The sequence below is a fragment of the Leptodactylus fuscus genome, chromosome 3 (assembly GCF_031893055.1).
Source record: "Leptodactylus fuscus isolate aLepFus1 chromosome 3, aLepFus1.hap2, whole genome shotgun sequence".
NCBI classification, from domain to species: domain Eukaryota; kingdom Metazoa; phylum Chordata; class Amphibia; order Anura; family Leptodactylidae; genus Leptodactylus; species Leptodactylus fuscus.
Window position 1 is genome coordinate 56,406,748 of NC_134267.1, and position 16,494 is coordinate 56,423,241.

General features: G+C 41.1%; 1 protein-coding gene across 1 annotated transcript; it reads right to left on the bottom strand.

The window, feature by feature from the left end:
* Nucleotides 1-1,962: 1,962 nt before the first annotated feature.
* On the bottom strand, nucleotides 1,963-11,028 carry LOC142197386 (heme-binding protein 2-like). Its single transcript, XM_075267623.1, has 4 exons — nucleotides 10,863-11,028; nucleotides 5,651-5,780; nucleotides 3,369-3,537; nucleotides 1,963-2,601 (listed from the first exon to the last, which is right to left on the bottom strand). Exons 1-4 carry the CDS (start codon nucleotides 11,010-11,012, stop codon nucleotides 2,421-2,423), a joined length of 630 nt encoding a protein of 209 aa, XP_075123724.1. The 5' UTR covers nucleotides 11,013-11,028; the 3' UTR covers nucleotides 1,963-2,420.
* Between the last annotated feature and the right edge of the window lie 5,466 nt (nucleotides 11,029-16,494).

Genomic DNA, 16,494 nt, shown 5'->3' on the forward strand with positions numbered 1-16,494 from the left:
ATGCTGCGGCCAAGGCCCCGCCCACAAGAAGTGGGTAGTAGATCTTTTGACTTGGTCATTTTATAAGTAGCTCGCATGCTGAAAAAGTGTGAGCACCCCTGGATTAGAGTCATGCGTTGCACATAAGTGCTATCTATAACTAGAGGAGCTTTTACGCCCGTTGAGTCCAGTCCTCCAAGAAACCCATCTTCCCAGTTTACCATGTGAGATCTGTTATGTGACGCAGTAAACAACAGAAAGGCCCAGGTTCTTACTTAAAGTCACTTTCCATTTTGTATTAACCTGTGACAAGTAGAGAGAGTAACCGTGTGAGCTCCAGATTCAGATCTGTTGGCCTAGCCCATTCCCTTCCACCCACATTCATAGAGAGAGGCACACTGGAGTTGCTGTGCACATTTTTCTCAACAGTATTATCCCTTTACACCAGGAACTGGCATAGAGATTGATAAATCTCCCCATTATGTGTGAGAGCTTATTTTCTGTGAAAAACTATTTTACTATAATGTGGTCCTGATATTGTTTGCAGGACTTTTCTCTCCACATATTATAAGAGGAATAGGGAATGGAGTCCCCGAATGGTCACCCAACGCTAGTGTGACATCAGCCTTAGTGACTTTATTTCCACAGTACTTGTTTCTTTGATAACTGCCACAAGTAAAGATTCCAGTTTTGGCCAAGGTGAGGGTCTGTTATTATTGACAATCCCCCATGTTATGACTACACACCTTAGTTCCAATAAGTTATTACGGAGAGAAATATGAGCCATCGTTCCCTCCTTCCAAACATAAAACTAGCAAGAGTCTGAGCTCGTTGGATACCATTGGTGTACCAAAGGTAGAGAATCTTGGCTGAATTTTCCTGCATTTTTGGCCCAATTAGGGGTTTATGTCTAAAGAGGAAGGAAATAATCCATTTACATTTGTCAAATTGCTTACCCAGTTCCACCATCTAGTTGTGGCTAATGTGGTGGTTTCGGAAGTTCGTTCAGGGAAGTGGCGTGAAGGAGAGGACGCCTTTTTATGCTAAATTTTGAGCAATCTAAGTACAGTGGAGCCCCATACCAACCAGTGCAATCATTGCTAGGGCAAAAAAATTCAGGTCATCGGGGCCTCAAAAGTGCCATATTGTCATAATATGAAGCGGGCTGTGGGGTCAATTGCTCCTTGCCTGGCCATTTTTTCTCATACACTACAGACCACTTTAGGCGTATAGCCTATGAGGGAACAGATTACTGGTACAAGCAGCATAATGATGTCATCACATTGTCTAAGCCAGATCATGTCAAGCAGGTCAAAAGCCAGAAAAGACCTAAGTTGGCAGCGAACAGGAGTGAGATACTTTTTTTTTTTCTTTTTTTACTGTATTCTGACCACTGAGGGAGTATTATATTGTGCTATTAAGAGGACATTAGTGTAGGGAGGGGGTTCAGTGACTCTGGAATCAGGTTCATTTTTATTATGTGGGGGCAATTGAAGAGCATTATTCTAGTTTGGTACACTAAGGGGGAGTTCACACGGAGTAACGTGCCGCGTGATGTGGCACGTATACGCCGTGTGAGACTTTGCGGGCCATATATGCTCCCATTGATTTCAATGGGAGCTGGGATCGTATATGCGGCGCTATTTTGCGGCCGTGATTTTGCAGCCGCAAAATCACAGCCGCAAAATAACACCGCGTATACGATCCCGGCTCCCATTGAAATCAATGGGAGCGTATACGGCGCTCAAAATCTCACATGGCGTATACGTGCCACATCACGAGGCATGTTACTCCGTGTGAACTCCCCCCAAGGGGTCATTATACTGTTTTTGCTTAGGACCACAAAAAAACTAAATCCTCCCATGCTTGTCTGATGGCTTTCCTTGAAAATCAGAAAGTCTAAATTGAATGAGACATCACGCAGAGTATAATCAATGGAAATGTTTATTGAAAACCTATTTAAATTTTTTTTTTTTTGTCAAAAATATATACAAGTACAATTGATAAAAAAGGTCCACAGTCCATAGTCCTTAAATCACATATTCTAAATTAACAGGAGAAAAATAGAACTAGAGGGGAAGAATAAATATCTGTCAGTACAATTGTGTCTGGATGGACGTTATCCTTAGCGGTATCACGGCTCACCGGTATGGTATTATCAATCACTCTATGGTATTCTGAATGTAATATTTATAGAAAAGTTTGCATCATTGTATCTCAATCCTCCTACTAAAGTACTGTCCTTATGGCCATTTTTTGTTTTTGACCAGTTCACCCCCTTTGTAAAAGAAAAAGTGCACTAATGTCTTTTACGTACAAACTTACCCCCCCACACACACACAGAATTTAGTTTTAGTTACTAAAGAAAACTACAGATCTAACAATGTAGTCCTATAAACACAACACTATAGTTATTGTATTAATATTACTACACTTCGAGTTTACTGGTTTAGCAATCTGAACCACACTTCATTGTGACGGTTAAAAAATGTAAGAGGATCATTATAGCCTGCAGCTATTCCAAAATTCACATCATAAGCTAGACCAAGGCCATCAAGCTCCTCTGAAAGGGCTTTTGATTGCTTCTCATAGTCGGACTTTAGGGCATAGCCACTAAATGACCTGCAAAAGACAAGGACAGACATCAGACACTTATAATACATGTTAAAGAACAGTTAAACTTTTGAGCAACTTTTCACACATACAGAACTCTATGGAGAGGGGAGGGGTGGAGACGGGGCTGCACGCTGATTAATAGATTTGTTGCCTTATTTTGTGGAGTTAAAGGGGAAGTCCCCTTTTATTAAGCTATCTATCCATAGAAAAGGGAATGACTTGCATATCGTTGGGGGTGCACCCTATCATGCCTACACAGATAAGGAGAACAGGGAGTTGTGGTCAGAATGGTGCACACATTGTTCCATTCATTTTACTGGAGATAGCCAAGCACTATACTTCAGCTCTTTCCATTGTTCTCATTTAAATTAAGGAGAGGTGCTTTGAAAGGTCAGACCCCCAATGATCTGCAAATTATCCCCTTGCCTATGGATGGTGATAATGTGTTAAGATGGGAATTCGCCTTTAAGTCTTATCTGGAGACACACAAGTATCAAAAGAGCTCTGCCTCACTCACAGCAGCAGCAATTATTTGTGTGTCTTCCAGTAGCCTCATCCTCCCCTCCCCTCTTCATAGACTCGTATGGAGAAAGAAATTCAGCTTGAAAATTGGAGAAGGAAACATATTTCTTTTATAAGATATTTTACAAAGTTTGTTATATTCACCTGTATTATTTATTTATGCAAATTGCTTATAACTGGAAGTACACTTTAAGTAACATTATTTTACAGAACTTTCTAGGAACAAACCAATATTGTTGACTGCCCATTACCTGACATAATAAGATGTTGGAGGATAGCTTTCCAAATGCAAAGAAGAGTCCTTGGGTGTAGGGGGAGTCACAACTGATGTTGGCACAAAGAAAGCCATTGTGGCATTAATGGATTGGTCTTGCAATGGCACAGTAGCGCGGACAGGAACACTCATTTTAATAGATATACCTAAGAATAACAGAGATGGAAAACTATTAGGACTTCGATAACAGCAATAACATACATTTCCCTTGCACTGCATGCCTGTGTTTGACTCCCTTGTCCCAAACTTTTACATGTACCCTTTCAATATTATGAAGTAATTACTAAAAATGGCCAATTTTTGAGATATTACAGATTATACATTAGTCTTTAGAGGATGAATAAAAACCAAAAATTTCAAATATTGCTAAAATTAGAAGCTTCCTTAGGGCTCGTTCACATCTGTGCCTGTACTCCGTTCTGCAGGTTTCCGTTTCCTGCACAGAACAGGGGCAGGAGACGGAAACCTGCCGGCATGTTTCAAGCCCATTCATTTGAATGGGCCTGAAAACTCTCCGGCCGTGTGCGCCATTAACCTTTTTTTTTAAAACCGGACACAGAGTTGGACATGCAGTACTCTGGGCCCTGCTTAAAAAAAAAGTTTCACCGCGGAGCACATAAAACGCTCATCGGCGCTCACGGCCGGACTCGGCATGACAGGTTTCCGTCTTCTGCATACAGAAGACGGAAACCTGAAAACGAAGTTCAGGCGCTGGTGTGAACCAAGCATAAGATGTAAATGCTGCAAGTAGTTAGCAGATATCCAATTACTTGGCCGTCACAATGAAGCACATATTAGCATTATTGTGGTTTTTAAGCCGCATTAGAGGAGATTTGGAAGGAGTTATTAAGTCAGAGTTTGTCTGTGCAAGGTTCACATTCCTCTTAGGTTACATGATGTTAGTAGAGCAGATAAGTAGAAAGGAACTGCACTACTATCATATATGAACCTACACCAACTCAAATAACATACCAACAGCAACCAAAATACAGTAGTTACTTTACAATGGAATTTGTTTCTTTTGCTTTCATTAAAGCCTGGAGGAAATTCAGGCCGGAAAATCTGGTGTGTACATCAGCCATGTTTCCATGCCCAAAACCAGTCAGGAGACTCATTGCTTCATTGTAATATGTGATGGTGGAAGTCTCTGCTTATCCATGGCTTTTCTGTCCTGTAGTGTATATAGTATGGACAGTAGAGCCAGGAGGAGGCAGGACGATGTGCAGACTGGATTTTACAGTACTACCCCTCTCCCTTGGGCAAGGGGCTTTAACACAATCTCTCAATGACATCATGCTACCATCTCAGAGGACAGCAAGAGTAAGGGCTTAACCACATGTCCATTTCATATGGACATGTGTTGTCCCTGTTAATCGTGGACTTCATACCAACCCATTGATTTTAATGGGCATATGCAGACATCTGTTTGATCCATGGAAAAAATGGAAACGTGCTATGTTTAATAAAATTTGTGGACTGGAAAAATCACAAAGACCACACAAATTATATCTATTTGCTGTCTGTTTTTACAGACCTAGAGACATTGGAAAGTACAGCAAATGAGATATGAAAAAAAGATCAACAGTGGACAGTACATTGCCCAAAGATTTATTTTTTTTTTATCTTTTTTAAATGTAGATTGTGAACTCTACTTAGAGCTCACAATGTACATTTTTCCCTATCAGTATGTCTTTGGAGTATAGGATGGAAACCCAAGCAAACACGGGGAGAACATACAAACTCATTGCAGATGTTTTTTTTGCCCTTGGCGGGATTCGAGCCTAGGACTCCAGCGTTGCAAGGCTGCAGTGCTAACCACTGAGCCACCGTGTGGCCCCCTTGTACATTGCCCGAAGATTATCAGGACTGTGTACTGTCCATGGATTAAGACTGACATGAATGAGGTGAATAATGCTTATGGCTGGGGCCACACAAACAAATATAAAAGTTTGATTTACATCTGCAAAATAGTGTGAAAGTCTATATGTTTAAGGAGGAAATAGACTTGTCACCAATGGTCTCCAACTATGTGTCCTCTGCAACACAAAATGAGACAGTGAATGGTGCTGTGGTTGGTCTTCTTAAATAATAATAATAATAATAATAATAATAATAATAATAATAATATTTCAAAGTGAGTGAAATAGCGGCCACTAGTGGTAGATTAGCAAAATACAGGATTTGGACACTATTATAAAGGTGAACTATATTTGGGATTTTGGAAGCTCAGTATAAAATAATACACTACATATAACTTACCTTCAACATTCTCGCCGGTAATATAGTTAAAGAGACGCTTGAAGCTCTTCATTATTCCAAGACCAAACATGTCTGTTTCTAGATTTGTTACCACCCAACGAGTACTATCATATCTTCTGAGCTCAAAAGTCTATATGATAGATATGAATGTTAAAATTGAAGGAATATTTTGTAGGTCACAGTATCATACTTGGTTAACTCCACGCTTAATAATATAATCACCAAGCAAAATATAAGAACAGATGTGTATCACTACAAAAGTAAAATAAATTCCTAAAAAGTAACTTTTAATAATGTACAATAAAAAATAATAGGATGTAGTGTAAAAACAGTAGCCACACTTCAGCAGGAGCCTACTGCAAAAATGTATTGTCCCCTATCCTAGCCGGGAATAAACGTTTGAAGGGTGTGTGAAGATACTCAGACATTTGTTTCAGTCACATCCTCACATTATGTATATATTATGATATACATAAAGGAAGGAACAGTTATTTTTCACACATGCCTAAAACTTTTGCACAACATTGTATCTTGTTCGTGGTATAAAACCAAACAGCAAGGTCTATGGAAATGCATTCTCAACGTAGCTACAGTATTGTAAACGTATTATCAACAAAGTTACAGTACAGTAAGGAAGGGGAGACCTTTAGGTGCTTGGCTTAAAATTATTACATTTTATCATGTCAAACAATTATCAGACATCTACAGGATAGATTATAAATGTGCGAGGCTACTGCACCATACTCTGGTATCTCCATCAATTCCATAGACTTTGAATGAAGTGTTACATTAAGTTCACACTACCAATAGTGAAGTCTGTTGCTCTTATCCATCATAGGATAAGTGTAATGGACGTCTGCAAGACTTTTTTTTTCCATTTGAAAAATAAACAAACATGACGGAAGAAAACTTCTGTTATGTTTTTTTTACATTAGAAAGAATGCAGACGAAGGATGCTGCATCTACATCAGTCATTCCATTTCCATTTAAGTCCGTTGCTCTTATCCTATAACAGATGAGAGCAACAGACTACAATGACAGTAGTGTGAACAACCCCAAGTGTGCATGCACAACCACTGCTCTATTCATTCTACTCCAGAATGGGGTGCAGGGCTGTACCTCTAATGAGGCAAGATGAGGTGGCGGCCTCTGGCGGCACTTCGGAGGGGGCGGCAGCCAGCGTTTTTACTTTTTTTTTTCTACACTGCGCTGTCATCATGCCTCTTGCGCTGATACACAGACGTCTTACTGCCGGGGAATGAAGAGGCGGCGGCAGCGGGGAGGTCGATCAGTTAAATACTTCTTTTTTTTTTTATAATAGGCCGCTACCTGCTGGAGTATCCCCAGCAGGTAGCGGCCTATTTACCTAACTTCCCAGGCCTGAGCCGAGGCTGCGATCCCACTACTGCTATTATTATACTCGGGGGTCTTTTCATACCAAGTATAATAATCGGAGCCCCAGGGGAGGTGAGGGAACATAATAAACAGTTTTACTCACCTCTCAGGGATCCAATGTTAATCCTAGCAGGCTTTAGGCCCATATGGTAATGTCCCAGACGTTGTGTGGTCTGGGACATTACCATATAGGCCTGAAGCCTGTGTTAGCAGTACCATACAGGCCCGCAGCCTGTGCTAGTAGTAACAGCCTGTTACTGCTAGCACAGGCTTCGGGCCTGTATGGCACTGCTAGTGCAGGCCCGAAGACTGCTAGGATTAACATCTGATCTCAGAGAGGTGAGTAAAACTTTTTATTAAGTTCCCTCACCTCAGCTGGGTCTCTGATTACTTGGGGGTCTGAAAAGACCCCTGAGTATAATAATAGTTCATGGGTGGGCCACTGTGGGGCATAATAGTTGGGTGGGCAACTGTGGGGTATAATAGAGGTTTCTAGGTCCACTGTGGCCCCTGTAAACTCTATTATGCCGCCACAGTGACCCCCCCCCCCCTTCAACCTCTGTTATGCCCCACAGTGTATTGTGCCACTGTGGAGCATAATATTAGGCTGCAGGGGCCGCTGTGGAGAAGTGAGCATTCAAAGCTGTCTGTGTTATAAACTATACAGAGTCAAGTCAGGGCTGGAAGAAGTGGTCATGGCGGTCCAAAGGGAAGAGACGGGAAATGTGGGAAGACGTCTCCTGTGAGTATCACTGCACAAAATATTACTGCATTGTATTCACTGTTACCACTAGCACCCTCCCTTCTTCCCCACTGCCTAAGGCGGTCGATCAAAAGATGAACATCACCCCCCCCCCCCCCCCCCTTCCCCTGGTATTCAGTCGGGAGGGGGGGTGTCTTTTGATCATTCGTATCAGGCAGCAGAGAGGCTAGGTTCACCTCTGATGGGGTGTTCCTGTTCCTGTGCTTGCAATCAATGGGGATCCCAGTAATGAGGTCCTCAGCAATCATACTTTTATTGCCTGTGGTATAAACCCTCTATGATCTATATAAGGCTAAGGCCACTTGGCGCCCTTTGTTGTGATTCCTGCGTTAGTGAATTGAGCCACCTTGAAATTCTAGCTGCAAAAATATTAAACATTGCTTGATTTTTTTGTGATGGTCACAGTACCCACGGGTCACAATGCGACTCAGTTCACCAACATGACTGAAGGAGCCGCAGGGCATCCTGGTAATGTTTGGTCATGCGACCTGAGTCATGGCCAAATGTTGCTATTTGGCACTAGCCTAAAAAGTACAAAACAATATTATTTCTACTTTGGTAAAAAAAAAAAAAAAGGACACAAAAGGGTTAAACAAAAAGGAATCTTATTTGATTATGTTAATTAATTATGTTTCGGAATATAAAATTCTTACCTGGATAGATTTACGTACAAATCAAATACCTCAATTACCAGGATTAAAATTCCACAGGTTTTTAATTAAAAAGAGAGACTATCAGGTTCACAATGCTTTGGAAACCAATAATGGTGCCATATAGAGGTCACAACGGATGAAGCAAAGCAGAGATATTCGTCATTAGAGAACTATGCAGAGCACCAGGGATGGAGCCTCATATGCCAAAATTGCCACCCAACGGTGCACTATTATTGGTTTCCGAGGCATTTTGAGCCCAATAGACTCCTTTAGATTCCCGATAGACTGCAAATTCATTAATATTGAATAATGCCACTGGTTTGCACAATATTTCTTGATAAATAAATGTAAGGTAAACTTTATCCCACAGTTAATGAGGCAGATTTAATAAGAATGCCATTTCCTGCACCATCATTGTTAGAGCAAGTTTCGCCAGAGTTAACAAAAGGCACAAACCTTTAGTACATTGTGAACATTTAGGACTGCTGTAGTCAGGAGGTGGAATCTACATTATGAGTACGGTTTACTACGCATTTATATCCAACAAAACAAATTGAAACAAATGTTTGGTGTTTTTGTTTTTTTTTTTACAGTGTTACTCTTTGTAAATGGATGGCCATCTGTTCGCATCTGTTTTCATCCATTAAAAGGATCCCTGTAGTGACTGGCACCAAGTGCAAGGTTGCACCTATGATAGGTCTAGAGGTCAAGCTAAGTTCCCTTTAGTCTTTCATATATGAAACTTGGTGGGAAACCAATCACACCATGTTGCCATTTTTTTCTGCTATTAACACAGCAAGTCTTGTTTTTTCCTGCCGAAGGTCTGTATTTTACATGGTAGAGTCTGGGATCTCCAGCTGCTGTTTCTACTACAACTGGACACAGCAAATGCAGTATTAGAATCCATTTTGCACTTGTTAGAGATTGGTAGTATATTATCCTCATAGTTACAGGGATAGCAAATGTTGGGCTAAGGGGACGTTTACACTACCATTGGTGACAGTCAGTAGTGTCCGTTGCTATTGTCCATTACAAGATTTTAGTAACAGTCACTAGCAGAACTCTCACAAATCCGTTAAAATTTCCATTCATTTCAATGAGATTTTCTCTTTAGTCCGTTAGTAACCGTTTGTGTCCGTTTACACCAAATCCGTCATGTGTCTGTTATTTTTCGTGGGCAAAAAATCCTGCATGCAAGAATTTTGTGTCCATGAAAAATAACAGCTCCATGACGAATGTCAAGTATCTGTTATTTTTTAATGTTAAAATCTATGGGTAATGGACAGTAACGGAAGCGCATCCTTTATACGGTCCATTATTACTGTGTTTTATTTTTGCACATGTTCAGAAAACAAAAATAAAAAAACGGACACATTAACATCAGTTAGTGTCCGTTATTATCTGTTATGATAGGCGTCCCCTTTTTTTTTTTTTTAAGCGGACATTATCACAAAGAAGCAATGCTTCTGCAATGTGGGGCCCAACATGACGTAAATGCTGAGGTTCAGCTGTGGCAGAAACGCCACAGAAAAAAAAGTGGTGCTTTCCAGTTATTGCAAAATCCCATCCGACCATTGCTGAAAAACACATTGCAGTTTTGGAAATTACAGCATTTACATTATACTTACGGAAACATCAATGATTTCCCTATTGGTATATTTAAAGCAGGAAGCCCAAAGAGCAAACCTCTGTGAACATTGTTGGGAAAAGCAATGCAGGAAAAACCATGATGCGTTGCAACTGTGTTTTCCTGCAGTTTTTTTGCTACGTGGGCCTTAAAGAGGTTCTCCAAGTAATGTCTCGTATTCCCCATTCACAGGATAGGAGATAAGTATCTGATCACTGGAGGAGCAAATTCTGGGACTCTCAGCAAATGGGAGTCCCTGTGTTCCAACCCCCAGTAATCAGACTTATCCGCTATCCTGTGAAAAATGAATAGGTGTCTTAACACACCATATTACACTAAGGTTTGCTACATCTGTATGACCTGTGTGTTCTTGGTCCACTTACGTTAATACAAAAGGTGAGACTACGCATACATTGATGTAAGCCTGACCACATAAAATACATTATAAACTTTGGAAGCCAAGAATGCAAACTCATCATAGAAATATAATAGAACACAGAAATAGAAGTATAAATCTTGCAAGAAAGACATCAGTAGTGAACCTTATCCTCCTAACCTACAATATATTTAATACAAAATTTTTGAGCATTTAAGAAACTTTCTGTAAATGTTTACGATTGTCAAAGTGTTTAATACTTTCTAAAATCAGATTCTGGATGGACTGACCCCTGGGCTGGGCTCGTATTTGCTGTGTCACAATGTCTTTTGAAGCAAGAAGTGATGGTAAGAAGCTAATAAGTAACAGTCACATATCAATATAACAATATAACTTACATTGTACTTCTTCAACACCTGGTATTTAGGGCACTCGTAGTTACCACAAAAGGGAGGGAATCCATCAGCGCTGTTTTTTTCGTCTAGTAATGCAATCCCATGAAGAGGAAGCAAGCTCAGAAGTATGAGAGTCAAGGAAGCCATGGCCATTCTGTCTGATCAGAGATTACTGAGACAGAAGCTTACTGGCCTTGTATTTATAGACTGCACAAAAGGGAGGGGTAAGAGGTTAACCACTTCACTGCTGCTTACAGTGCAATACCCTGAAATTGCTCTATATCAATTTCAGCAGGTCTAGAAAAGAAAACTTCATAGTCTTTAAATTTAGGATCATATTGTAAGTCCTGCTTTGTTTACCTATGTGTTTTGGTTGAAGACATCTTTAGAAAAGAAGAGTTAAGACAGAGGATGAAGGGACTTCACTTAAGGACAGTGAACCCCTGCCCAGTATGCTGAGTGAACCTGTACACTGCATGCTGTGAAAATACCAAGGATATGACTATTGATACTGTAATGAGATCTTCATTAAATAAAATGTTAGATTTTTGCAACAACAAAAAAAACAACTAATATATATATAATATAATATATTTGGTGACGTCCCAGATGTCGCAATGCAAGCTCAAGTGACATCTCCTCAATCATTGAAGATGGCTGACATCAGTGGAGAGTACGTCAGAGCAAAGGAGAGGTAAGTAACACTGCTTTTTATGTTTGTACCCTCCCCTGGGTCTCCGATTATTATACTCTGGGGAATGAAAAGACCCCAGAGTATAATAATTGTTAATGGGTGGTCCACAATGGGGCATCATAGTATGTACAAGAGCTACTATGGGGCATAATACTATATGCAGGGGCCACTGTGGGGCATAATACTGTGTGCAGGGGCTACTATGGGGAATAATACTGTGTGCAGGGGCCACTATGGGGCATAATACTGTGTGCAGGGGCCACTATAGTGCACAATACTGTGTGCTGGGGTCACTATGGGGCATAATACTGTGTGCAGAGACCACTATGGGGAATTATACTGTGTGCAGAGGCCACTATGGGGAATTATACTGTGTACAGGGGTCACTATGGGGCATAATACCGTGTGCAGGGGCTACTATGGGGAATTATACTGTGTACAGGGGTCACTATGAGGCATAATACTGTGTGCAGGGGCCACTATGGGGCATAATACTGTGTGCAGGGGTCACTATGGGGCATAATACCGTGTGCAGGGGCTACTATGGGGAATTATACTGTGTACAGGGGTCACTATGAGGCATAATACTGTGTGCAGGGGCCACTATGGGGCATAATACTGTGTGCAGGAGTCACTATGGGGCAATGGAGCATAATAGTGTGTGTGTGTGTGGGGGGGGGGGGTCAGGAGGAGGGGAAGGGTTAATTATTCCAGAGTTCCCACTATATAATGTGTATATAAAATCACATCATTTACTGACCTACCTCTAAATGCATGTTATGAACTGGTTGGAAACTCTATGACAGATCTGCATCTAAAGTCACATGTAAGACATTGAGCAGGGGTGTATGTGCCCCAGTGCTGGTTTTCAGGGTGTTTCAATAGGGCACTTTTGTGGATTTAGGTACAGAGTAAGGGTAGTGGACCTTTTTCCTGGGTGAAGGAAAGCCTAGCTATAGTTCTGCATTTTAGTTTCAGATTTGTCTATGGTATAATATTATTAAAGTAGAAACCACGGTGGTTTATTACACACAGTTTAACCCATGTGTGCATCTATGGCATGTCAATCTATAAATTCTCTGGTTCAGCTGGTAGATTCTACATTGGAATGAACTTATGTCGCGTGAACAAAAGTGAAGTCCTTTATAAAACCCTTATTGTGAAAATTCTAAAAATAGACCCCTAACTCTGTTTGTCCCCTTGCACAGAGCCCATTTGGTCTAGGAAACAGTGGGTGTCCAAGTATATGTGAGCGTGTGAAAATGGTCACCAGTCACTTCCAGAGGCAGAAACCTCCAAATAACAACTGGTCTGAGGCCTTCACACAGTACTGCAGACACTTGGTTTAGCAATTGTTAGTGGTCTCATAAGGACCCCTTCTGTTTCCTTCCATGACATGTCCCCAATTTCAGTGATTTCACAGAATCATATGACATTAGCAGGGTAGATCCAATATTATATCTAGTTATACAAGCTTTGATTGTTTCCAAAAATATTCATTTCACCCAGAACTCCTGACCTAAGGGTTAATGTATTTATAAGAATTTATGATTCATAGTGATCTGATTCTGATACTGAGTCAGCAGATAATTCTACCAGTCATTTCAAGGAAAGTGAACATAGCATACCTAATGTTATAGCTATTACGTTATCTCTATCTTTATACTGATTTCATGTCTAGCGAACTTTGACTTTGTTTAGTTCATGTTGGAAGTTGCACTTTGCTGAGGAGCAAAACCAAACACTATAAATGGGAGCAAAGAGTTTAGACCTGTCCTTATCTATCCTACTAAGCTTGCAATACAGGAAAATGGAATTGTGAAGACTAGGATATGGTTCATTGCAGAAATCCATAGGCAGCTTCTAAATAATCCTAAATTCTAGATGTTTTGCAGTTTTAAAGCCATCTGCATAGGAATTCCTGATGCAGAGGAAGAAAATCAGCAGGGATCTAAGAGAATTCTGCTCTGTTGTGAAATACCCAGTAAGGTAATGTTAGCATGGTAATAAATGGAAATACATGCAGGCCTGACCTGAGAGAATATCCTTCATCCTTTCACTAGAGCTGACATCACCACACACTCATATATGTATAGTGTTGCGCAAAAGTTTTAGGAAGGTGTGCAAAAATACTGCAGAGTAAGAATGCTTTCGGGAATAGAATTGTGATGCTAGGTTCACACTAGTGTTCAGGTTTCTGTTCTAATATATGAATTGATCTTTGCCCTTTGGAGGAGGACTCCTGGAATTGTTGATATAGTTGCCACAGACCCTGAACTCATCCAGTCTGTCTGGCATTACATGAAGAGACAGAAGGATTCAGGCAAGCCTACAACCACAGAAGATCTGTGCTTAGTTCTCTGAAATGTTCGGCACAACCTCCCTGCTGAGTTCCTTCAGAAACTGTCTGCAAGTGTATCTAGAACTAATGGAAGGGAGAGGGCAATGGTCACGCTGAATATTGATATGATTTAGATTTCTCTTTTGTGCATTGAATTTGCATTTTAAGACTTTTTTTGAAAGCATTCTTACTTCGCATTTTCCACAACTTCCTAAACTTGTTAAAAATATATATATATATATATATATATATATATATATATATATATATATATATATATTCACTGCTAAAAAAAATAAAGGGAACACTTAAGCAACACAATGTAACTCCAAGCAACACTGATTGACAATCAATTTCACATGCTGTTGTGCAAATGGAATAGACAACAGATGGAAATTATTGGCAATTATCGAGACACACTCAATAAAGGAGGGTTCTGCAGGTGGGGACCACAGACCACATTTCAGTGCCAATGCTTTCTGGCTGATGTTTTGGTCACTTTAAAATGTTGGTTGTGCTTTCACACTTGTGGTAGCAGGAGACGGCCTCTACAACCTACACACGTGACTGGTAGTGCAACTCATCCAGGATGGCACATCAATGCGAGTTGTGGCAAGAAGGTTTGTTGTGTCTGTAAGTGTAGTGTCCAGAGGCTGGAGGCGCTACAAGGAGACAAGCCAGTACACTAGGAGACGTCGAGGGGGCCGTAGGAGGGCAACAACCCCTGCAGAAGGACCGCTACCTCCTCCTTTGTGAAAGTAGGAACAAAAGGAGCACTGCCAGAGCAAAACGACCAGAGCAGTATGTCTGCACAAACGATTAGAAACCGACTCCATTAAGATGGTATGAGGGCCTGATGACCACAGATGAGGTTGTGCTCAGAGCCCAACACTGTGCAGGATGCTTGGCATTTGCCACAGAACACTAGGATTGGCAACTTTGCCTCTGGTGCCCTGTGTTCTTCACAGATGAAAGCAGGTTCACACTGAGCACATATGACAGACGTGACAGAGTCTGGAGATGCCGTCTGGCCCGCCCATTCCCCAGACCTGAATTGATTGATTGAGCACATCTGGGACATCATGTCTCGCTCCATCCACCAACATCACGTTGCACCACAGACTGTCCAGTAACTGGCAGATGCTTTAGTCCCGGTCTGGGAGGAGATCCCTCCGGAGACTATACGCAACCTCATCAGGAGCATGCCCAGGCGTTGTAGGGAGGTCATACAGGCACGTGGGGGCCACACACACTACTGAGCCTCATTTTGACATGGTTTAAGAACATTACATCAAAGTTGGATCAGCCTGTAATGTGTTTTTCCACTTTAATTTTGGAGTGACTCCAAATCCAGGCCTCCATTGGTTAATACATTTCATTTCCATTGATGATTTTTGTGTGATTTTGTTGTCATGACATTCAACTTTGTACAAAACAAAATATTCAATGAGAATATTTCATTTATGCAGATCTATGATGTGTTATTTGAGTGTTCCCTTATTTTTTGGAGCAGATATATATATATATATTATATAATTTGTACTGTGTGCATTATAATAGTACCATGAGTGAACAGTGTGGAGGTAACAGTCTATGTGATAAGTAGTTTCTACACCGTCCTCATTCCTGTGACCACAAGGGAGACTCCAGGCGATATCACAGATATTGTTCTTGCCCATTCTTCTGAGTAGCAATAAGACGATAGCGCAGATACCACAACACCCCTCTGATGGGAATAATGCACTAAAGTGCTCATGTACATTTGATACCAGCAGCTGCCAAACTGCAGCAACTGTGTTCTGAGCTTTGTCACAGAGGACTGAGATTGTTCTCTTTATGTTGTTACTGTGTGATCTGGCAGATTACTTCTCAAGCTGTACTTTCTAAGAAAGAGACCTTGTAGCCATATGCCAGTTGCTTTTTCGGAGATTTCGTCTTAACACCATGTCCATTTGTCTCTTCATAAGTAAAGTCTGTCTAACTGTTACCACCTGTGTCTGTCTATTTCTTTTTGCCAGTGGGTGGGGAAACCAGTCGTATCACTCACAGGGTAACAAAAGATCCCAGATGAGATTTATGCAAGAATTTGAGCAATGTGGCTAGCCAAGGGACATTGTGGTTATCATGGGTACAGTACTTTGCACTTTTTAGTATATTGGCCTTACATGAGCAGCATCATCGACATTACACGCACAAACATGTTGTTATATACATTATATCTTTATTGTATTATTATCACTATATCTTGTGCACAGATATGAGGTGATGTGAGGCGTCAGCGGCCTCAGGCGGCACTATCAGGAACGGAGGCATGGAGGGGCGCTTGTTTGCGTGCTTCCATCATGCACCAGACCATTATTATATGCCACCCCTCCTGATAGTATTGCCCCAGGCTGCGCTGTTAACTAGATCGGCATCTACAAGATACTGATCTAGTTAAAACTAATTCAATGACTTTAGACACAGAGCATACAGACAACACGTCTGCTTCTGTGTGTGGGAGGCACGATGTGATGATGTCATGCGCCGCCTACGCTGAGACGCAGACGTCCTGCACGCTGTGATCCCGGGTAATGAAGAGGAGACGCCGGCTGCATCAA